Source organism: Schistocerca gregaria, chromosome 3 (genome assembly GCF_023897955.1).
Source record: "Schistocerca gregaria isolate iqSchGreg1 chromosome 3, iqSchGreg1.2, whole genome shotgun sequence".
Lineage (NCBI taxonomy): Eukaryota > Metazoa > Arthropoda > Insecta > Orthoptera > Acrididae > Schistocerca > Schistocerca gregaria.
In genome coordinates this window covers 127,879,689-127,903,749 of record NC_064922.1, presented here as the reverse complement: position 1 = coordinate 127,903,749, position 24,061 = coordinate 127,879,689, and the positions used below count along the sequence as shown (strand labels likewise).

Sequence of the window (24,061 nt, the reverse complement as noted above, 5' to 3'; positions counted from 1 at the left end):
TGTACTTTCTTTTAGAATTAAAGAGTTTCATGTTTGTTACCAATGTTGATATGGTGTGTACAAATCCAGTAGCATCTCTTATAGCATCAACAGCTTTATGCTGGAGATTGAATCTTGTTGCAAGAGGTTTACAGATACTTCCTAGCCATCATGTGCACTTTTGCAGTGACCTGTTGCTGAAAATATCTATTTTTTTGTCTTAATTCCTGGACTACAGTGTTGACCAAGTCCATAAAGCTGAAAATGGTTTTTAAAATGAGATTATGCACCAACAATCACATACACGTTTACGAGAGGCATGGCCTCTAGATTCTATGTCATCGGTTATCATGCTGACAGCTTAGCATGCATGAGCACTGTCATGAAGGAGATGATCACAGACAATAGCGCAACAGTGTTATGTTCCAAGGAAGTGAGCAACACATGTGAATATTGATACCTGTGATGTGTGCCAGTGCTAGCTTTGAATTTCATTCTGCAAAGCAACAGACCAGTCCTCAGCAAAGTCAAAATGAAGAACTAATGTGTCAGTATTCTGGGGTGTGGCTGATTTTACTTCTGCTACGGCCTGTTTCTGAAACCTCTGGATACGATACTTATTCCTTTCATGACCTAATGCCTAACATCTGGCTCTACTGTCTTCTTCATAAACTCTTCTCCCTCCCACAATGCATAAGTTACATTACTATCAGTATCCTGAAGGCGTAATGCTTGAATAGTCATCACTTCAACACAAGGACACATTGCACACTCCTGCAACCAACATTTATCTTGGGGCTCTTGACATATATAGAAAAGCATCAGGTCCATCTCTGTGTACTTCTTTCCTGTGAATCTGCTTATGGCTAAGCAAACAAGTTTCAAATCAGTGCAGTAAATGCATGTGCATACTCCTTTCACTGGCTGTTTTACCCATTTTGGTCATACGGAGTAGAATTCATATATCTTTTTACCTTTTTAACTGATTCACCATTTTCACTACCAGGGATAATATCAGCCTGCTTAGAACTTGCCTGCTGCAATTTGTCATCATTTAGCTAATATTTCAGAGTAACAGTAGCCCATCATCTTGCAACAAATGCCTCGAGTAAGAATTCGGACATGCCATACCTTTCTCATTCTTTATTTTATGACCCTTTGAAATCAAATAATGGGAGGAAGAAATTCTGACATTCAACGAATCAACAACTTAACACTGAGGAATATAAACATCTAAACTGCTTCTTCAGTTTCACATTTGGGTGATGGTCATGGTTCAAGATTTTTTTCTTGTAGTAAGTGTGGCAATTCCTGCACAATGTATGTGATACTAATACCGTTACTTGAGAACCACAATATTTGTGGAATATCTCTGACAGATTTCCAACAACTGTGAAGTGTTTTTGAGTTTTCTTAAATATCACCTTCTTGTATCTTTTTTCACAGCACACACACCTCTCTTTCACTACAGTATTTCCTCACTGACATTGTGCCTAACTAAAAGTTCAAACCAAACACAACAGAGTTTTAGGAACCAGGTTTTAAATTGTAAGACATTTCCTGCAGCAGATGTGGAATCTCACCACAATTTATTAGTTGTGAACTGGGATTAAAACTGAAGAAACTAAAAAAGGTAGGAATTTAAGGAGATAGCACCTGGATGAACGGAGAGAACCAGAGATTGTAGAGAGTTTCAGAGAGAGTATTAGGGAATGATTGATAAGAAGGGGGAAAGAAACACAGTAGAAAAAGAATGGGTAGCTCTGAGGGATGAAGTAGTGAAGGCAGCAGAGGAGATCAAGTAGATATAAAGACGAGGGCTGGTTGAAATCCTTGGGTAACAGAAGAGATATTGAATTTAACACGCAAAAAGGAATACAAACATCTCAAAAAAGAGATCGAGAGGATGTGCAAAATGGCTAAGCAGGAATGGCTACTGGACAAATGTAAGGATGTAGAGGCATATATCACTAGGGGTAAGATAAATACTGCTTACAGGAAAATTAAAGAGACCTTTGGCGAAAAGAGAACCACTTGTATGAATATCAAGAGCTCATATGGAAAACCAGTTCTAAGTGAAGAAAGGAAAGCAGAAAGGTGGAAGGAGTATATACAGGGTCTATGCAAGGGCAAAGTACTTGAGGGCAATATTATGAAAATGGAAGAGGATGTAGGTGAAAATGAAATGGGAGATACGATACTGCGTGAAGTAGTTGACAGACACTTTTCGGAGAGCCAGCCCTGACGAAACTCTTACCACCTGGTGAGCAAGGTGTACTAGACGGGCTAAATACTCTAAGACTTCAAGAACAATATTATAACAATTCCAATCCTAAAGAAACCAGGTGTTGACAGGTGTGAAAATTAACCGAACTACCAGTTTAGTAAGTCACGGCTGCAAAATACTAACGCAAATTCTTTACAGACAAATGGAAAAACTTGTAGAAGCTGACCTTGGGGAAGATGAGTTTGGATTCCATAGAAATGTTGGAACATGTGAGGCTATATACTGACCCTACAGCTTATCTTAGAAGGTAGGTTAAAGCGTTTGTAGATTTCGAGAAAGGTTTTGATAATGTTAACTGGAACACTCTCTTTCAAATTCTGAAGGTGGCAGGGGTAATATACAGAGAGTTAAATACTATTTACAATTTGTAGAGAAACCAGATGGCATTTATATGAGTCGAGGGGCATGAAAGGGAAGCAGTGGTTGGGAAAGGAGTGAGACAGAGATGCAGCCTATCCCCAATGTTATTCAATCTGTATACTGAGCAACAAGTACAGAAAATGAAAGAAAAATTGGCAGTAGGAATTAAAACCCATGGAGAAGAAACAAAAACTTTGAGTTTTGCCAATGACATTGTAATCCTTTCAGAGACAGCGAAGGATCTGAAAGAGCAGTTGAACGGTAGGGTAAGTGCCTTGAGAGGAGGATATACGATGAACATCAACAAAAGCAAAATGAGGATAATGGAATGTAGTCGAATTAACTCGGGTGATACTGAGGGAATTAGATTAGGAAATGAGACATTTAAAGTAGTAAAGGAGTTTTGCTATTTGGGGAGCAAAATAACTGATGATGGTCGAAGTAGAGAGGACGTAAAATGCAGACTGGCAATGGCAAGGAAAGTGTTTCTATAGAAGAGAAATTTGTTAACATAGAGTATAGATTTAAGTGTCTGAAGTCAGTTCTGAAAGTATTTGTATCAAGTGTAGCCACGTGTGGAGTGAAACATGTATGATAAATAGTTTGGACACAAAGAGAATAGAAGCTTTCAAAGTGTGGTGCTACAGAAGAATACTGAAGATTAGACGGGTAGATCACGTAACTAATGAGAAAAGAATTGGGGAGAAGAGGAATCTATGGCACAAACTGACTAGAAGAATGGATCAGTTGGTAGGACACATTCTGAGGCATCAAGGGATCACCAGTTTCGTATTGGAGGGCAGTGTGGAGGGTAAAAATCATAGAGGGGGACCAAGAGATGAATACACTAAGCAGATTCATAAGGCTGTAGGTTGCAGTAGGTACTTGGATATGACAAAGCTTGCAAAGGATAGAGTAACATGGAGAGCTGCATCAAACCAATCTCTGGACTGAAGACCACCACCACCACGACAACAACAACAACAACAACAACAACAACATGCAATATATAACATAACATTAAAGCTTAAATAACATAACATTAAAGCTTAAAACTACAAAACAGTGCTGGAGTACTTAGTGACATTTTCCCTGCCAAATAGTAATCAAGTGTTTGCTCAACAATAAAACATCAAATATACAAAATTAACCAATGGAAACCAGTCAAGACTCCTTTGTGAGGAAAGTGATTTCTATCCACTTCAGTGGCCCTCTTGGCCAGTAGCCATGACCTTTTGGCATTGAGTTCATTAAGATGAAACTCTTCAATCTAGCTCTCTTGGCTTGTTCACATTTCTTCTTTCTTTAAAGCCTCAACACACCAATCTCGAGTACTTTGACAGTTCAGAATAACTTTCTCGTTGACATCATTTTTGAAGAGACAACCAGCCGGTTTCAGGCTGTCATATACTTTATGTATGGCTACCAATGGCTTGATTCTCGGCTGACTAAGTGACTTGGCATACACTCTTTATTTATTATCTTACTCTGTGAAGGCTTGACAGTGGCTCAAAATGAAAACATATTAGAGAATGCTGTGCAAATGCTGACAGGTGGTATCATCACAAAATAAATCTCTTCAAAAGTGATCGATTCTCGTTTCACATCACATACAAAATTTCACGGCAGATAATACATCAAGGTTAACTACTATGGGCGTCACTTCAGCAAGAATAAAAGACAAAACAATGTACAGGAAAGGTGCTATGAGGCTAAACATTGGAAATCACTCAAAAAGGGCATGACCTGCTAGACAAGCTGGCAATTGAAGATCTTCAAGGTACTTCAACATCATTTAACAGCTGTAAGTATCTATTTTAATCTTGTGCACCTTAACTTGTCTGTGTAAGTCTTCAGAAGAAGGATGATTTTTACACATCCATTGGCCATATCCTCGTTTTTTCAGCCAATGCACAGAGCAATACTTTTTAGGGAAAGGTGGATTTTCTTGTTATTAAACCTTTTCTAATCAACTCTTCTTACAAGTACATTCTTCAACACATTATAAATGGATCTAAGTACAATTCTCCATTTACTCTTTAAGGCTGCATTCTTGAAATGCTGGTGAACTATATGGAGTACACAAGGTCCCACATATAAAAGCTGATGCCCTTCAAGAATGCCCATTTGGGTCCGTCCACTGATACTTTAAGCATGTTGGGGAGACTGGTCAGAAATTTCCACCTTAAAATCATTCAATATATCGGTCGCAGTGGTACAGATTAAAAATGCAACTGAAAATTAGTGCATTTCAATCTGTTCAATTACTTTGTGCCAAAAGCTGTGAGTGATACTTATTTGCTGCAACCTTGCCACCTTGTGAAGGCTCTCGTCAAATGATATTAAAAACAGGGCATCCCCTTCAAGATCAGTGATAACATTTTCCCTAAAGTTCAGAGCTAACCCATAAATGATATCTTGCGATGTCTTCCTCTGCCACAGCTTCAGGATACTATGTAGCTATATTACCATTACGGAACATGACCTGAAACACAGCAGTCTGTTTGTCTGTATTAGAAAAGGTAACATGGGTTTCGATAGCCTGCTGAGTCCCAGCCCTTGTAATGTCATACTGGATTAGGTACTTTCAAAAAAAGGCTATACACAGTGTTAGTGGCAGTGGTGGATGTGAGATTGGACTTCGGTTGCTGGGAGAACAACATACTGAACATTAATTCTGAGATCCCCAATTCATCTGCTGCCACCATCTTACCAACTGTCGATGAATCGTCATCATCATCCATGAAGACAGGAAATACCAAGACAATCAAACATCCTAATACGATGAAACTTCCTGGCAGATTAAAGCTGTGTGCCCGACAGACTCGAACTCGGGACCTTTGCCTTTCGCGGGCAAGTGCTCTACCATCTGAGCTACTGAAGCACGACTCACGCCCGGTACTCACAGCTTTACTTCTGCCAGTACCTCGTCTCCTACCTTCCAAACTTTACAGAAGCTCTCCTGCGAACCTTGCAGAACTAGCACTCCTTAAAGAATGAGAATCTCATTCTGGAAACATCCCTCAGGCTGTTGCTAAGCCATGTCTCCACAATATCCTTTCTTTAAGGAGTGCTAGTTCTGCAAGGTTCACAGGAAGGCTTCTGCAAAGTTTGGAAGGTAGGAGACGAGGTACTGGCAAAAATCTCATTCTGGAAACATCCCCCAGGCTGTGGCTAAGCCATGTCTCCACAATATCCTTTCTTTCAGGAGTGCTAGTTCTGCAAGGTTCGCAGGAGAGCTTCTGTAAAGTTTGGAAGGTAGGAAACAAGGTACTGGCAGAAGTAAAGCTGTAGGTACCGGGCGTGAGAGTTGCTTCGGTAGCTCAGATGGTAGAGCACTTGCCTGCGAAAGGCAAAGGTCCCGAGTTCGAGTCTCGGTCGGGCACACAGTTTTAATCTGCCAGGAAGTTTCATATCAGCGCACACTCCGCTGCAGAGTGAAAATCTCATCCTAATATGATGATGAAATTACCCATGAGATACTGTATGGAAGAACAGGGTCATCAACAGATGAGTCTGTCTTATTTGTTTCAGTATGTGCACATGAAACCAACCTCCTTGTCTAAAAAGGAAGTAATAACAGCAAAAACATTGGAAAAACAGAATTTACCTTGCCGATTCTCCCTCTTCACCACAAAACCAGTAACAAGTTTATAATTAACACCAAAACTTGATATTAGAAAAGGAAAGGGTAGGCTGCATCAAACTGTGCAAGCGTAGGTTGCAATGCCAAAGTCAGGCAGTCACTTTGGAGTGCCACCCTGTTAACAAGGAACTCAGCTCGCCCGACAATCCTGTTCTCTTTGCCTATCTTTTAAAGCATTCTTGGAATACCTTTTTAATGGCTGAATACATCTTCTGAATGCTAAGGTAAAAACAACTTGAAAAAAGTCGTATTGGGGTCCGTGAGGTTACTCGGAGCACTGGGTAAGAATAAATATACTCTAGAGTGATTTAAGAAAACTTTAGCCTGTGAGGGGCTACACAAATAAAGGGCAATGTGAGATTACAACCTTACTAAAAACATATCCACATATGTCAGTCTTTTGTTCAGATACCAGCTCCATTGTGATGCTTTTTGTTTCCTGAACCTCCCTGTGTCCTGAACCTAGGTGTTGCGTTACATAGGCAGCATCAGTCTATGCATCACTTAATGATCTTAGCACCTCAAATTATCAAGGACTGACAAGCGATGCCTGCAAAACAGGTCCATGGTTCTGGTCTGTTGCGGAAATCTGTTCATGAGTTGCCAGATATTCAGGCCCAGTCACGAGTCACATCAAGTTTTGAACTAGCACTATTGTTATCAATCTGTGCAACAGATAACTTGTGCAAATACTCAAATCTCACACCTTCTTGCCACTCTTGTCAGAAGCTGCTCGGCTGCCACCAAGTAAGCAGTGGCGATGCTGACTTGAGCTGAGGGGAACGTTGGAGAGGGGAGATGCGATAGAAAGGATGGTTTAGGGAGGCTGTTGCACAACACCCAGCAGCTATTCAACTGCATACTGCCAGCAGCAATGTATGGCACCTCTGTAAACAAACCATTTCATCTGCTGAGCCAAAAACAAGAATTTCCAGTGTTTTTTTTCTGAATTTCCTTGGCACATTTGAAATTCCCTATTTCCTCAACTTCTTGCAGCCTTGGCTTCATCCGCAAGTATCAATGGCAATGAGATAGCCAGGATGATTGCTCCTCTCAGCTCACAGGACACACACTATTGACAATATGGTTTTTTTTTTTTTGACGACCACAGCAGCATGGGAGTCCTCTTGATGCAAAAGTAAATCATTTAATATTACTGTCATTCTGAAGCTTAACTAATAGGTCCTGCATGTTCATGACCAAAAGTTTGTTGGGGTAGCACCTGGCAATATGCATCGCGGGCATGGAATTGCTACAAACAAATAAGTCCTTTTGTGGAGATAGTTTTAATGTACTCACGACCCATGATATGGCGAGAGCAACTCTCCAGTGTATACCTTGCACGCACTTGGCAAGAATAATTCTAATGCTTCGTGCATGTGTAAAAACAAAACCAACCCTGTCATTGACTAACAATCCGTTCATGTAGATACATGTTGAATTTAGAGAACGGAATGGAACAGGTGGCTGAGAACAGTGGGATAAGAATTTTTCTTATGGTCACAAAGGAGGTTCATCTGAATCATAGGACTGCGTACATACTTCGTGGGGTGCAGGGAGGAAACATTATAAACAAAACTGCAAGGTAGGGCAGTTGGAGATCGTAGCATAGAGCTTCCAATCTTATATCAACTGGTCTACCAATTTTTGGGCAATTCATAAACAGTGTGAGCTGATGGTAGTGAAACAATGGAATAACACAGACTGAGAGACATCCGACAGATTGTTGCCACAGAGTTGGTGGGGTGGTCTGAGAAGAGAAGGGGCACCAGCTTCCACCAGCAAGCATCTACAAGACTTGTATGGAAGTATCTAATTGTCAACCATGGATAGACCTAACAAGCTCAGACTGAGGGTGCTGCCAAACCAACAGTCAGCAGTAGTCACATCAGGATAAAATCAAGCTTTATAAAATTGTAGAAGAACTGTGCAATTTGTGCCCCCAGGAAGTGGTGGTGAGAAATCTGTGAGCACACAGTTCGGGTTGAACTGGCTTATGTGTGATAACAATGTAAACTTACTCTCAGTCAATAAAATAACACAGTTGGTAAAATGCACACAGATGATAAAAAGCACACAGTTAAAATCCTCTTAACATTCATGCAAGTCGGTGGCAAACATGATTCTCTCAAGTTTGCAGCAGAGCACCACACAAGCAGCAGCTTGGTGCGGCGCAGCAAGCTGCCGAAAGTGAAAAAGGAGATCAAAAGCATGATTAAGTGGCACATTACTGGATGTTCTGCTGCTAGCCCCTTTAGCAATCTGATTATACTGGTGGAAGAACTTAATGAGTGAGTCTGTCTGTTTTGGGTGCCAGAACAGTTTGGCAGTTTGCATAAACTCAGGAAGACCAGTCTATTAACACAGATGAAATTTTAACAAAATATTTTAGTGCTTTAGATCCAACTAGTGATATTAGATCCAGATTCAAGGCAAGTACACAGTTCGTTTATGTTCTAAGGGAAGTGTTAACCAGTTTCCTGTTGACTTAAGAATATCATGTCAAAGTTTGAGCCAGTACTATATTTTGCCTTAAGGGAAGGGTTTATCAAATGAAGTTATTTTATATATAGATGACGGTCCACTTATTTAAAAACTCTTGGAAAAACACCTTTATTTAATACAAACATTATTACCAAAGCTCACAGAGCAATGTATCAGTGTAAAATTACAGAAGGCCTATTTTGATTGCATTAAATTAAAGTTTTTAGGACATAATTAGACCACAAGGTATTAGACCAAATCTGGGTGAAGTGGAAGTCATTGCCAAATTACCCACACCTAAAAACCAAAATCAAATCTTATTTATGCCTCGTTAGATCCTACAGACATTTTGCTCAAGAGTGGAATGAATATGACACAGTCATTTAAAAAAAAGGAATGTTGAGAAACGGACATATGAATATCAGCAACAATTTGATCACATTAGATAGGTACTCAGTGGACCCTGTCACCCTGTTTTGAGGAAGTTTTTCATGTAATGACAGATACATATAGTTCTGAATTGGGATAATAGATATCAAACTGGACATGTGGAAGAAAGAAGGACCACAGAATTTGATACTCGGTTGCTTGCCATCTGTTAGAATAGTTGTATAGTTACAGAGAAAGAAACTCTTGCAGTAGTGTGTACTTTCAAGAAATGTACATTTTTTGTCAGGTCACAAAATCATAGTGCAATCCCATCACTGTGCCGTGTTCTTTCTAACGCAAAGCGGCTATTCCATAATAGAAGGACTTTGTCATTACGAGAGTCTTTCACATGGGCACCAGTTGGCCTGAAATGTGATATTAACACGAAATATGTAGATGATAAAATTACTGTGTTTTGCTAAAACAAGTTGAGAGAGCTAAAAAAATGGTTAATCACTTAAAAGAGACACAGGAGGGAGATCTCCGGTTAAAAGAAATAAGGAATGCACTGTTAGATTTCCCTAATGAAATAAGGTTAAGACAATTTTGTATTCACAATGACATTTTTTTGACGCACATATGTGCACCACAAGAGTATATATTGCTCCCCATATAATATAGACATGAGGAGCATAGATATTTTGGCCCAAAAATTTGTATAGAACAGACTAGAAAATATTAATTTTTTTAGAGGCATGATGTGTAAAATAAAGTAGACAGTAAGATCATGTGAAACTTCTCAAAGACAATGAAGTTTTGAGGCATATAAATTCCTCAAAAAGACAAATGGAGTATTCAGGCACATACTTTTCCTATGTACTCTATTGTTTCAAGTTAACTGCAGAATTTGTGTACAGACATTTACATTCGTTACTAAAAAGAGGAGGAGATGCAATACTTGTTAGTAAATTTAGAGATTTGGTCTAAGCTTATAAAAACTTGTCCTTTGAGACCAACTACATGCACTACACTGCAGGAGGTCAGGTCCATATGGAGAAATTTCAGGATAAGGAAATCAGGCACAAGTACATAACAGCGATCAGAAAGGTACAAGGTAGTTGAATGTAGTCAATTACAGTCATTGGAAAAGGAATGGACAAGGTACAGGGACACAGTACTAGAAGTGGCTAAAGAATGTCTTGCAACAGTAGTGTGTAAAAGTAGGATGAAGCAAACAGCTTGGTGGAATGACACAGTCAAGGCAGCCTGTAAAAGGAAAAAGAAGGCGTATCAAAAATGGCTACATACTAGAACACAGGTAAACAGAGAAAGTTATGTTGAAGAAAGAAACAAAGCCAAACAGATAACTGCAGCATCCAAGAAGAAATCTTGGGAAGACTGGAGACTATGGGTCAAGCTGCTGAAAAACCATTCTGGAGTGTAATTAGCAGTCTTCGAAAGGGAGGTAAGAAGGAAATGACAAGTATTTAGGACAGGTCAGGAAAACTGCTGGTGAATCCTGTGGATGCCTTGGGCAGATGGAGGGAATATTTTGAAGAATTGCTCAATGTAGGTGAAAATACAATCAGTAATGTTTCAGATTTTGAGGTAGAATGGGAGAGGAATGATGATGGAAATAGGATCACATTTGAGGAAGTGGAGAAAATGGTCAATAGATTGCAGTGCAATAAAGCAGCTGGGGTGGATGAAATTAAGTCGGAACTCATCAAATACAGTGGAATGTCAGGTCTTAAATGGCTACACAGGATAATTGAAATGGCGTGGGAGTCGGGACAGGTTCCATCAGACTGGACAAAAGCAGTAATCACACCAATCTTTAAACATGGAAACAGAAAAGATTGCAACAACTACAGAGGTATCTCTTTAATCAGCGTTGTGGGTAAAATCTTCTCAGGTATTGTTGAAAGGAAAGTGGGAGTATTAGTTAAGGACCAATTGGATGAAAATCAGTGTGGGTTTCGGCCTCTTAGAGGTTGTCAGGACCAGATCTTTAGCTTACGGCAAATAATGGAGAAGTGTTATGAGTGGAACAGGGAATTGTACCTATGATTTATAGATCTAGAAAAGGCATATGACCGGGTACCTAGGAGGAAGTTATTGTCTGTTCTACGAGATTATGGAATAGTAGGCAAACTTTTGCAAGCAATTAAAGGTCTTTACATGGATAGTCAGGCAGCAGTTAAAGTTGACAGTAAATTGAGTTCATGGTTCAGAGTAGTTTCAGGGGTAAGACAAGGCTGCAACCTGTCTCCACTGTTGTTCATATTATTTATGGATCATATGTTAAAAACAATAGACTGGCTGGGTGAGATTAAGATATGTGAACACAAAATAAGCAGTCTTGCATATGCGGATGACTTAATTGTGATGGCAGATTCAATTGAAAGTTTGCAAAGTAATATTTTAGAGCAAGGTCAGAAATGTAAGGACTATGGTATGAAGATTAGCATCTCCAAAATGAAAGTAATGTCAGTGGGAAAGAAATATAAACGGATTGAGTGACAAATAGGAGGAACAAAGTTAGAACAGGTGGACGGTTTCAAGTACTTAGGATGCATATTCTCAAAGGATGGCAACATAGTGAAAGAACTGGAAGCGAGGTGTAGCAAAGCTTTAACATCAGAAGAGGCACCATCTTAGCACTGAATAGGGGATCATGGAGGAATTTTATAAGGAGGCTATGCTCCAGACTGAATGCTGAAAGGCATAATCAGTCTTAAATGATGATGATGAATTCCATACACGTGTCATAATGTGTAAAATTGGAAGGCTGTTCTGTACAAAACGTAATGATAAGCACCGTCAATGGTCCAAGTGGGCAAAGGGAATATAAACTATTCTGAATATCATGCTCCACTCTATTGCAGAAGTAACTCACTGCAAGGCTTCAGATGTCTGTGAACTTATTCTTAAGAATGTGTTTGCCTCCCCTCACACAGTTTAGAGAACTGAAGCAGGTGTCAATGAAAACTTAGACAAAAAAGCTAATAATTGTGAGAGTAAACACAATCTAAATGTACATGTATCTAATTTCCAAGTCAAAAATATAATTGAGAAGAAACATCACAAATTATGCTTATCATATTTTTTGGGGGGTCCAATCCCTGAATATATTTTTGAAATTACTGAGAAGTTGTTTAACCATTTGCTGAAACATTAAACTTTATTTATTCAGTTTTATTTTTCACTGGACATAATAACTGCTTAGGTTTTGGTTCTAGCATATGAAACTGTTGGGTCATAACTTTGTAACTAGTCGAGATGTGGAGTCTAACAGTGTGTTTAGTAACACCTTTTAATTTACTGTTTTATCTTTGGTATCAACAGGACCTCTCAAGTTTGGTTACATAGCATTAATAGTGCTCCTATGTTTAACTATTTTCTCCTGGTCTTTACCCTCATACTCCTCTTTAAGGGCAGTAGGAAATTCTCCTGTACATAGTGTACAATAAACATGTACACTGTAACTGTCATTATATAGTTTCAAAAATTCTTATTCCTGAGGCAGGTTAACATTAGACGCACACTTTTTTGCCCACTGTTAAAATAATAATAATAATACAAAGTAAAATGATCAAAAATGTGTACACAAGTTATTTCATATGTGAAAACAATAGGCGTACTGCTCCTGTTGTGTTGCTGAATTACTAACAGTGATTGAAAAGCTGTGATGAAACCAGGAGCCATGACCTCCATCAGTGTCAGTGCTTGCTTCAAAATCAACTGAAAGAGGTGCAGCCTTAAAAGAATGTTTATAACCGTGATGGCCAATATATACGACTTAATAAAAAAAACTCACTAATCCTAAAATTCTCCGACTCCGGACATTCTGGGAACTCCTGTGGGTGCCCCAGGCAGCACTAAAAAAAAACCAGGCCTGTCCCAGCTAAGCCCAATTGTATGGCGAGCATTTATTGTACAAGATCCATTTCTAAACAGAAATTAGGACTATTTGGCAAAGGAGATCTGAAGAAATGCCCAGCTGTTGATGACGAAAAAAGACAAAATGTAGTTACAAATGAGGGCAATCAGGAACTTAAGAACTGATAGCCAGTTTAAATGATAAGTGGTATAAAAATCCTATGAAAAATATTACAGTTGTGCAAGGATAAATGGGGAACACTGTAGCCAATATCCTATAGGATTTTGGTTGCAGTCTAAACCTAATCAGTGTGGAATTTTATTTAGGAACAGGGTGTATCCAAGGCTTGAAATGCCTCCGAGTGTGCTGTAATTTATCTAATTTTGTCCTCACAACCACTACGTGAGCAAGGTTTACATTTATCTTCAAAGGTCTGCCATTTCAGTTTCTTCAGCATCTCTGTGATACACTCCCACAGGTGAAAGTGACCATGCTACCCTTCTCTGTATACATTCAATATGCCCTGTTAGTCCTATTTGTTACGGGTCCCACAATCTTGACCACTATGAGACCTTATCAAGATCTGACTAAATACTTATGCTGATTCTTTCAGACAATACTTCACTATAGATAACAGCATCATCTGCAAACAGTCTCAGGTTACTATTAATATTGTCTGCAAGTTCCTCAGTACACAACAAAGGGTCTGAACACACTTCCCTGAGGCACACCTGAAGTTAATTCTACATCCTACAATAACTCTCCATCCAAAATAAAAACCCTACCAACAAACCCTCAATCAACATCTTACAATAACTCTCCATTCAAAATAACATCCCTACCAACAAACCCTCAATCCAGTCACAGATTTCACTTGATACCTCATATGATCATACTTTTTTTACAAGAAGCATAGATGTGGTACTGACTCAAATGTTTTTCAGAAATCAGGAAATATTGTGTCTACCTGAGTGACCTGTCCCAGATCTTTCAGTGTTTAATGTGAGAAAATTGCGAGCTCAGTGTCACACGATCGATGTTTTTGAAACCCATGTTGGTTGGCTTGGATGAGGTCATTCTGTTTGAGATACCTCATTATGTTTGAGCTCAGAATATGTTCTAAGATTCCACAACAAATTGATGTCATGGCTACTGGATAATAGTTGAGGATCACTTCTACAACCCTTCTTGTAAACAGTTGTGACCTGTGTTTTCTTCTAACTACTGGGCATGATTTTTGTTTGAAGTATCTATGATGGATTATCTCAGCATGTAGAATCTTGCAAGGATTCCATTAGGGCCTGGACCTCTGTTCAGTTTTATTGATTTCAGCTGTTTCTCAACATCACTGATACAAAATACTTATTTCACTCATCTTCTCAGAGGTACAAGGATTAAATTGGGGCAAATCTCCTTGGTTTTCCTTTGTAAAGGAACAGCTGAAAACAGGAGTTAAGCATCTCTTCATTTGCTACCCTCAATTTCAGTTCCTGTCTCATCCATGAGTGACCGGACACTAACTTTGGTGCCACTATCAGCCTTTACAAATGACCAGAATTTGAGTTTTATGAAAGATCATTTTACAATATTTTGGTATGGTAGTCATTGAAGGGTTCACACATTGTTCTCTTGACAGCAAATGTGTTTCACTCAGAATTCTCTAACTATATCACTATGCTTTTGTTTTACAAATGTTATGCAATAATCTTTCATTATTTACAGTGACCGTATACTATGTAGGGTCTCTTCCATTATGAACTATTCTAAAGGGTATATATCTATCCAGTGCATGGTTAGCTATTGTTTTCAACTTGAGCCATAATCCTTTACATGCTCCTGTCCTGTTCTGAAAGTTCGTCATTGAGAAATGACGCTACTCTTTATTTATCTAGTTTATTGAACATAGCACTTTTGTAATCATTGTTGTGACAACCACGTCATGGTCTCTGATACCAGCTTGAATGTGGACATCCTCAAAAAACGTCAGATTTATTTCCTGCCATCCGGTCTAATTATTTCCATCATAAGTGGTGTTCCAAACTGTCTGTTATAGGCAGTTATTAGAGAAAGCATTTAGTAAAGTTTCACAGGATGTCATGTCCACCACTAACAAAACTGTAATTTTCCCAATTGATCGCTGGATGATTACAGCATGATTGGAGAACTTACTTACAAGTGAACTGAGGTTTTCTCTAAAGTTTTCGGTTATGTCAGAAGGTGAGTATGGTGGACAACAGAAGGATCCAATTAACATTTTAGTTTAGTTATGTCAGGTTCCACATATCATTTTCCCGATTGTTTACCAATATCATGTGAAACAAGTCAGATTACAAGATATATATACACACACACATGAATAGAGCTAATATTAATATTACTGAAATTTTTAGTTCTACACATGCAACTACATTAGTGATACTTTTATTTAATACCATTTCTGAAACAGCAACTCGTCCATAGAGTAGAAGTAGTTGTCCAAAAGAAATGATTTTAAGATAGACTTAAAATATGATCTACTACCTGCCGGACACTTTATGGTGTTGGGCAAATACTCCTTTTTGAGCAACTGACAGCTTCAATAAAAGATAGGAAAGGTCATTTTCCCCTCTAGTGTTGTACGTGTGAACATCACTGTTCTTTGGGAATTGAGATGCATTATTTGTAACAAATTTCAATATATGTACTCTGAGGATGCAGTTAAAATACCTAACTCTTTGAAAAGGCGCCTACATGAGTCCTTGGGTGAACGCCACTGACGTCCTTGGGTGAACACCACTAATTATTCTCACTGCTCTTTTGTGCAATCAATACTTTATGCCTAAGTGGTTAGTTACCCCAGAAAACTATTCCACAAGACATTATTGAGTGGAAATATGCTAAGTACGTTAGAAGGTTGATCTGTTTATTACCAAGACTAGGGATTATACGAAGAGCGAAAGAAGCTGAACTTAGTTGCGTGAGAAGCAAGTAACATGCTTCTTCCAGTTTAAGTTGTCATCCATGTGAACACCCAAAAATTTGGAGAAATCTACCCTGTTAACTGAGCCCTGTTCATATGCTACCATCAATTGTTGGTATGACTCTATTCTGTGTACAGAACTGGATATAGTGAGTTTTTTAAAAGTTAAGGGAGAGTCCATTTTCTGAGAACCACTTAACAATTCTTTGAAAGACATCCTTAATATCTTCAGCTGCTTTTTCTGGAATGGGATTTACTATAACACTCGTGCCATCTGCAAAAAAGTACTAGTTCCGCTTGCTGAACATTAAGTTGGAGGTCATTCACATGAATAAGGAACAGCAGAGGACCTAAAATTGAACCGTGTTGGACTCCCTTTGTGATAACTCCCCATTTACTAGAATTTACCACCCTCCCAACATTATTTGTGCTATTCAACACAATTTTTTGCTTTCTGTTCATAAAGTATGATTCAAACCTGAGTTTTTCTAAGAGTGTGACATGATCCACACAGGCAAATGCCTTGGAGAGATCATAAAAAATACCAACTGGTAATAATTTGTTATTTAGGGCTTGTTCTATCTGATTTGATGGGTAAATGTGTAGATAGCATTCTCAGTCGAGTAACCCTTCTGGAATCTGAACTGTAACATGCTGAGTAAATTATTTTCACTTAAATGTGAGACCACTCTTGCATACATAACTTTTTCAAATATTTTAGCAAATGAAGTCAGAAACGAGACCCCTGTCCAATCAATCTCACAAGCAGCTTCAGTTTCTATCTTTGTGTATTTGAGTTTGTAGTTTCTTGTGACAAATACACCTCCACCATCTACAATCCTTTTCATACACTCTTAAATTTTTCCCAACAATCTCACTACTTTCAATTTCATGTTTCAGTACCTAGTGCTATGTGACTTCCACAGATCCTCAGGAGCACTTCAAATTATAACTTTATTGCAAATGCTTGGCATTTAACCATTAGGATTTTAATACTCTCACCTGTAGAGGCCATTCTTTTTGACCTTACTTCTGGATATCTGTTGTTATCTGGACTGAATGAAGAGTTAGTTGCCTAACCTTAAAAAACACCTTGTGTACACCCCACACGCATTGTAGTGCACACCTGACCCATTTAAGGGGACCTTACAGTTCTCAACCATATGGTGCAGGTCTAGGAAGTCGTAGCCTAGCTTGTCACAGAACCTTTTAAGCCTCTGGTTCAGTTGTTCCACTCGACTCAGAACCAGGGGGCCACAATGAATTCTGGGGACAATGCAGCAAATTGAGCTTCATTGAAACGCCATTAATTTCCGTATGTTTAAACTGCTGATGGTTGGCAGACACCTATCCAGTTGTGTTTGCCTCCGTTTAACACGACAAAGCAGGTTTCTCCAAAACAGATGAAGTGAGACTCACTGGCTCAGTTTCAGTGAAATACAACACAACGAACTGGTTTGTAATGGGGATCAGTAAACAACCATGAGTCCTCTGGTTCCTCTCTATCCTGTACGGAACACCTAGATTTCCCACCACAGTCAAACGGACGAGTAATGACAAATCCCGTACTTCCTGCAGAGCAGACAGGATCCACAGGAGAGGATAGTACTTGAGGTTCCTTTGAAACAACAGGTATACGAGTCTATGGAGCCTTCCAACACACCAATTTACAGTAGCCACTAATCATTTGACAGCAGTCAGGGCTATTTCCAATTGCTTATGAACATCAACTAACTAAGCCTCGTGTTTGAGAACAGCATTCACAATGAGGCTGCACTGTGGCTGGTGCAATGTTTTATATACCAAGGAAATAATAATTTTAAACTATGCCAGCTCTCTTTTAATTTGTTGAGATAAAAAATTACTAATTCACTCTAAGACTTTATGCAAATACACAAAACAAGATTTCTACGTATGTGTGTTCATTCATATACTGCGGCTCATTTCATTGTTGCTAGGAGCTGGTGAATACAGTCAAAAAGAATACCTATCAGCAATTTTAGTTCCTCCTTATGACTAGAATATAACTTTATCATCTGTATTTAGTTGATAAGAGGAAACATTTATACTTTGCTTTTTCTTTTTCCAGAGCTATGATCCATTTTCATCCCAAGTCAAATGTCTGTCCGTACTGCCAAGTTACACTGCAAAAGACAGCCAAAAGCTACTAGGTTGAATCATCTGTTTCCAAGAGCTAAACCAGAGAGAATTATCATCATCTGAATCCACACTGAATCACTATCAAAGACTAAGAAACTCAAAGAAAAAGAATCTAATGTAATGTATCCGACATACACTGTTCCATATGGCAAAAGCCATCATTTGTGTGCAACAAAGAAAATTAATTATGCAGAGAAGGAATTTTAATTTTCATTCACTTCTTTTCATACACTTCCCTGGGGTGGTCTATCCAAGATAATGTGTCATAGCCTTCTTGTATCAGACTTACATGTTAATAGATTAGCTTGAATAATTCCTGAACTAAGCTGTAACTAATAATATTTGTTCTTTTCATACTGAGAATATTGTTTCGGAAATAATTTTTGTGTGATTGCTTTTAATCACATTAAAATGGAAGTGTGGTGGTAACACAACCTATTGTTCTTTAAAGATTTTCTATGCACAAACATAAGGAATTTCACATTTATGCTGAAAGTGCCAAATAAATGTCCAAAAACAAATAACTGACCTCATTCGATCATTATGTTACAAATACCTTTCACTTATTTTCTTGCAATGATTTTATTCTTAAATGCTGCTTTGTCATTACACACCAATCAACATAGATAGCTGCTACCACTGCAACTTAGACTTTAATTGGAATTAACAGTAATAAGCTGTAGTAAATCCACCAAGAGAGGTTATGACATGAAAATCATTCTGAAAAATACATTATTTTATACCATTTGCTAAAACCCACCTATAAAGATACAACTTATTACTAAATTATATGTCAGTAATTTTCCCAAAGGTTCAAGCCCATTAAGAGACTCAGCACAGTTGTTAAGAAACACAATGAGATCGAGCAGTGACACTTGTTACATTCATCTAAACTGAAAATTACCTCTATTCTCAACTATTCATCTTATTTTTATTTCATTTGAAATTTTCATTTATTAATGTTCTTTGGGGCAAGAGCTATTGCAGAAACTACAGAGCTTCTGTTTCGGATTTTTCATTGGACTTTGAAATTTTGATAAATAATAAAACAAATATTTTCTCTCTTTGGACTTCTCATTGCAAGATTCCGAATAAACTGGAATACAGCAATTTCTCTTTTGTGGAAGTGGGAGGTGTGTGGCACTGTTTCTGAATTATCTACGTTTTGGCAATGTATAATGTATTTTATGCCCCTTCCAGATCATTATGTTGAATTTGTACATGGAGTACTGAGTACATAATTACTTTCATTGATGATGACTGGGATAAATTCAGACTTATTTTCGATTTATCCAAATAATATCTTCAACAGTATAATTTTCTTCCTTTTTAAGTCAGAGTTTCTGGGAAGCTGAAGCCCATGAAGTTCTGATTTCCTCAATAAGATTTTTACAAGTGGAAGGAACAAAGTACTCTCAATAATTTATATTCAAAGTTTAAGCAGAACAGTTCACAAGTTTGTGACTCTCCTCGCTATTGCTAATAACACACAGTGTAGCTCAAAATAGTGTCAGTTGTCACACAATCAAGAATGCAACAGTACAGTTTGTGTACATGGTTCAGTCTGCATACTTGCCTCAGAGGGTCACTTCACCCTGAGACGTATGTGTCACTTTACGGCAGGAAGGGCTGTCAGCATGGGAAGTTGCTTGCTAATTGGCATATACCATAGTGACATCATTCGAATATTCAATTGCTACTGTGATACAAAAACATTCAAGATTTATCTCTTAGTAGTCACTATCAGTCAGCATCACCTGATGAGTGCTACCTGAAAATAACAGCTCGTAGGTAACCCGAGGAGAAAACAACAGAACTGATGCCCTTCTGGGAGAGCTGTGTTCACCCAGACAGTAACCAACTGTTTTCATGGCTAATTTGGCCTGTGTGTCCAGTATGAACAACACTAAAAACCACCAACACTACAGTCTGTGATGAGTATGGGTAAGGATACACAATGATACTGGAGAAATGGCATCCGGTTCTCTTTGCTGACCAATACAAGTTATGCCTGACACATGATCACTGTGTAGGGGTGTGGAAGTGGCAGAGTACCAAGCCACCCTGGGTAATTTTGAGGAGTTTTGGTATTAGGATAGGATCCTCCAACTCATTGTTCTCCAGGAGGCAAAAATCTATTAATGGAATGGCCTGTAGTATAAACATAAGCCTTGAACATGCTTGGGGCCCAGTAAAATTTTCAAGGTGTTATTACTGAAATCCTGATAACACACTGGGTACTTCAAGATGGCAGTTGTCGGAGAGTGGGACAGGCTCCAGCAGCAACGTCTCAACTGTCCTGTGGACAACATGCTGAGAGGTGTCCAAGCATGTTACAGTGCACAAGGTGGAGCAAAACTGTATTCAATGTAATCCAGCAGCAAATTTTCATTTTACAGATGAGAAGTCCTGAACAAACTCTGGTTCTTATACTGAGTCTCACAGCATAGTATAAACAGTTTGACATAGCAATCAGTCTTTAAGCATACAAAATGGAAACTCAGACGGGGGAGCAGACTGCCATGTAGGGGAATGAGCCACATACCTACACACAGGACTGGCAGCCTACATCTCTGTTTCGTGCTTCCATGAAGACAGAACTGAAACTCGGAGACAGTGAATGCCTATTATTTTTGGGATTGTGGGAGTCATACTAAAATTCTTGGAGGGATCTACCATAGCCCCTTCACTCACTTCACAATACGAAAAAAACATAAAACACACATCAAACAGATGTAAACAAAGAAATAAATAATGGCTACTGCAAATCACTTGCCGAGGTTGGTAGTGCGGTAAATGAGGTGGTAGAGGATTGATCTCTACTGATATGTAATGCAACTGTAGTCCAAAATATCCATACTTAAAACTGCCACCTTGAAGTGTCTGTACTATAACTTTTTCTTCAGTTCTACATCTACATCCATACTCCGCAAGCCACCTGACGGTGTGTTTCATTTCACAAGGATTATTCTTTCATTCTCTCTCTTCCAGAATCTAAGCCCACACAAATCAAGATAGGCAGATGGTACAGAATGTTCCTTGAGCAGAGTGTGTGTGTGTGTGTGTGTGTGTGTGTGTGTGTGTGTAAATTGAAACAAACGAACCAGCAGCATCACTAAAATTTGGATGGCCTTTAATACTGCACATAATTTGTTCCATTCCATTCAAATTACACAATACAGTAACTTTTGCTGAATGGTGTGCTATACCAAATATAAAGAAATGGTTCTGGTATTTTTTTCCAATTTTACCGTGAACTTCCTCTTCTGTTACATGTTTTCACACTACTACTTTCAGATTTACAGACTAATATAATACCATCAATTAACATGAACATCTGTAACAGTTTTAAATAGAGTTAGTTCATTTTTCTCAATTCAGAAGTAAAATTTATTGTGTTCTTCACTTACTATCATTTCTAAGAACTTTACTGGAAAACCACCAAGGATCCCATCAGATGGGATATTTTTATTCTTTGTAGAGTGTGAACTGCTCAGCATGGGATCACTGATGAGCCTAGGAGACAATGCACCTGAATAGCGTGGAGGTGTTGTTATAAATGGCACAAGATTCCGTGGTCTGAATTTCTGAGCGAAGCTTGAGAGTGTTATTGTCTCTGGAGGATCATTTGACTGAAACAGTTTAACACATCAGCTACACACACATACAATAATCAATCTATGTATATAATAATAAAAAACTCTGATAAGTAATGGTAATGTATTCCTACTTTACATTTGAGAGATTTAAAGGTCATAAGATGTTAAAAACATTAAATAACAGCATTTGGAAAAGTACGTTATCACACAAACAGTACTCAATACATTTCTTTCTACCATCCCATAAATGTAAAGAACTTACTAAAACTTCATAATCTGGCACTGAATGAGTGCCAAGTCCTCCTCTCTCAAATGTTATTCGATATGTGTTGTTTGATGTGTCCACGGCATCAATACTTCCTGTAAAAAGACCATCCTGCGGCTTACGCAATCGAGCTGTAACTTTTGTGCCTATAACAAGTTGCAAGGGAATCTCGGGAGGAAGATCCTTGCAGGTAGACAGGTCAACCGTCTTTCGCTGTTGCAACAGTCTGATTTTTGTACGTTTCCTATCCAGCTCGCGGCGTTCCTCTTCAAAAAATGACTGAAAAATACAGAAACAAGTTTAAATACATTCACCTCTTCAGTCTAATGTTAACTGTGATAGATATTTGTCAAACAAATTAGTTTTTAAGTTTCCTCTGTGTATTCCGATCACGTAAAATTTTAAATACAACCAGTTCCATGCTTGGATAGTAGAATTTGAAAACTTTCGGGAAATAATATCACAAACTACAAAACAATTCATAAATAGGATGGCTAACAAGTAACAAGGCTGCAAATTCAATTTATGACAGCTGAACTGTTATGCCTTTTATATATCCTAACCATTTCTCATCTTTATATTTTGTACTTAAAATTAATGACAGTGTACTTTTTTCCTCTATCATGATTTTTTGTTATTTTGCTAAGGCAGTGACACATAACCAAAAATTAGTGTTAAGATCACCATAAGCTGCTACAATATATATCCTTTATCGAACAACTAGATCTGGTCACATGAACTTCATAAGGCAATATGTAATACAGTGTATACCATGCACAAATGCAATTGGCTAAGATGAAGTCAGCAAAAGTACATCACTTTCCGAGTTTGACAAACGTACATGTTTCCTCTGGACTGCAACTTTGCTTAATGCCAAATTTCTGTGAATGGGTACTGTAGGAATTTACTACACTATACTAACAATTTCTTGATGACTGATACTGTCTACATGGTAGTGTTCCATACTAGGGCACCTTCTAATATGAACTGAACACAGTGCATCCAATGTCAACTTGAGAATGCCATTCAATATATTCTCTAGCAAGTAGGGGGGGGGGGGAGGGGAGGGGAGGGGAGGGGTCGGGCCAGCTGAGGTTACAACCTCCCATATTATGACTTAAAATGGCTCCTTTTCTAGGGAAAGCAGTCTGTGGTTCCTGAATTCAATCAAAATGTAGGTCATTAAAAGGCAACAAAGCTGAAAGGCAAAATGAACTGTTACAATTAAACTTTTTTACTTTTTTCTTTCTTTCTTTCAGAGTTTATTTAGTATCATTTTTAAGGAAAATTGGCATCCACTGTTGCAAATTAAATCTCATTTGTCATGTTACTACCCAAATGAAGAGTACTATGGATTCTACAGCCTGTGCTGTATCGGCTACAACTGCAGATAGCTCAGATGATAAACACACATTAAAGTGTAAGGAGTTAAAAAACTGATGGCACCGATGATTTCGATGATTTCAGCCGTAAATAGAAATATTAAAAGAGGTAGGAAGATTTTTCTGTTTAGCAAAAGTGACAAAAAGCAGATTACAGAGTACCTGACGGCTCAACACAAAAGTTTTGTCTCAAGTGCAGATAGTGTTGAGGATCAGTGGACAAAGTTCAAAACCATGGTACAATATGCGTTAGATGAGTATGTGCCAAGCAAGATCGTAAGAGATGGAAAAGAGCCACCGTGGTACAACAACCGAGTTAGAAAACTGCTGCGGAAGCAAAGGGAACTTCACAGCAAACATAAACATAGCCAAAGCCTTGCAGACAAACAAAAATTACGCGAAGCGAAATGTAGTGTGAGGAGGGCTATGCGAGAGGCTTTCAATGAATTCGAAAGTAACGTTCTATGTACTGACTTGGCAGAAAATCCTAAGAAATTTTGGTCCTATGTCAAAGCGGTAGGTGGATCAAAACAAAATGTCCAGACACTCTGTGACCAAAATGGTACTGAAACAGAGGATGACAGACTAAAGGCCGAATTACTAAATGTCTTCTTCCAAAGCTGTTTCACAGAGGAAGACTGCACTGTGCTTCCTTCTCTAGATTGTCGCACAGTTGACAAAATGGTAG

General features: G+C 38.4%; 1 protein-coding gene across 4 annotated transcripts in view; it reads right to left on the bottom strand.

Moving 5' to 3' along the window:
* LOC126356265 (protein lin-9 homolog) overlaps positions 1 to 24,061 on the bottom strand; it is a 132,796-nt gene that overhangs the window by 33,752 nt on the left and 74,983 nt on the right. For all 4 annotated transcript variants that reach the window (XM_050007107.1, XM_050007108.1, XM_050007109.1 and 1 more), the window contains exons 5-6: positions 21,989 to 22,270; positions 21,538 to 21,759 (exon numbers count right to left, since the gene is read on the bottom strand). In XM_050007107.1, coding sequence (XP_049863064.1) covers positions 21,538 to 21,759; positions 21,989 to 22,270 — 504 coding nt within the window. The remainder of the gene's footprint in view (positions 1 to 21,537; positions 21,760 to 21,988; positions 22,271 to 24,061) is intronic.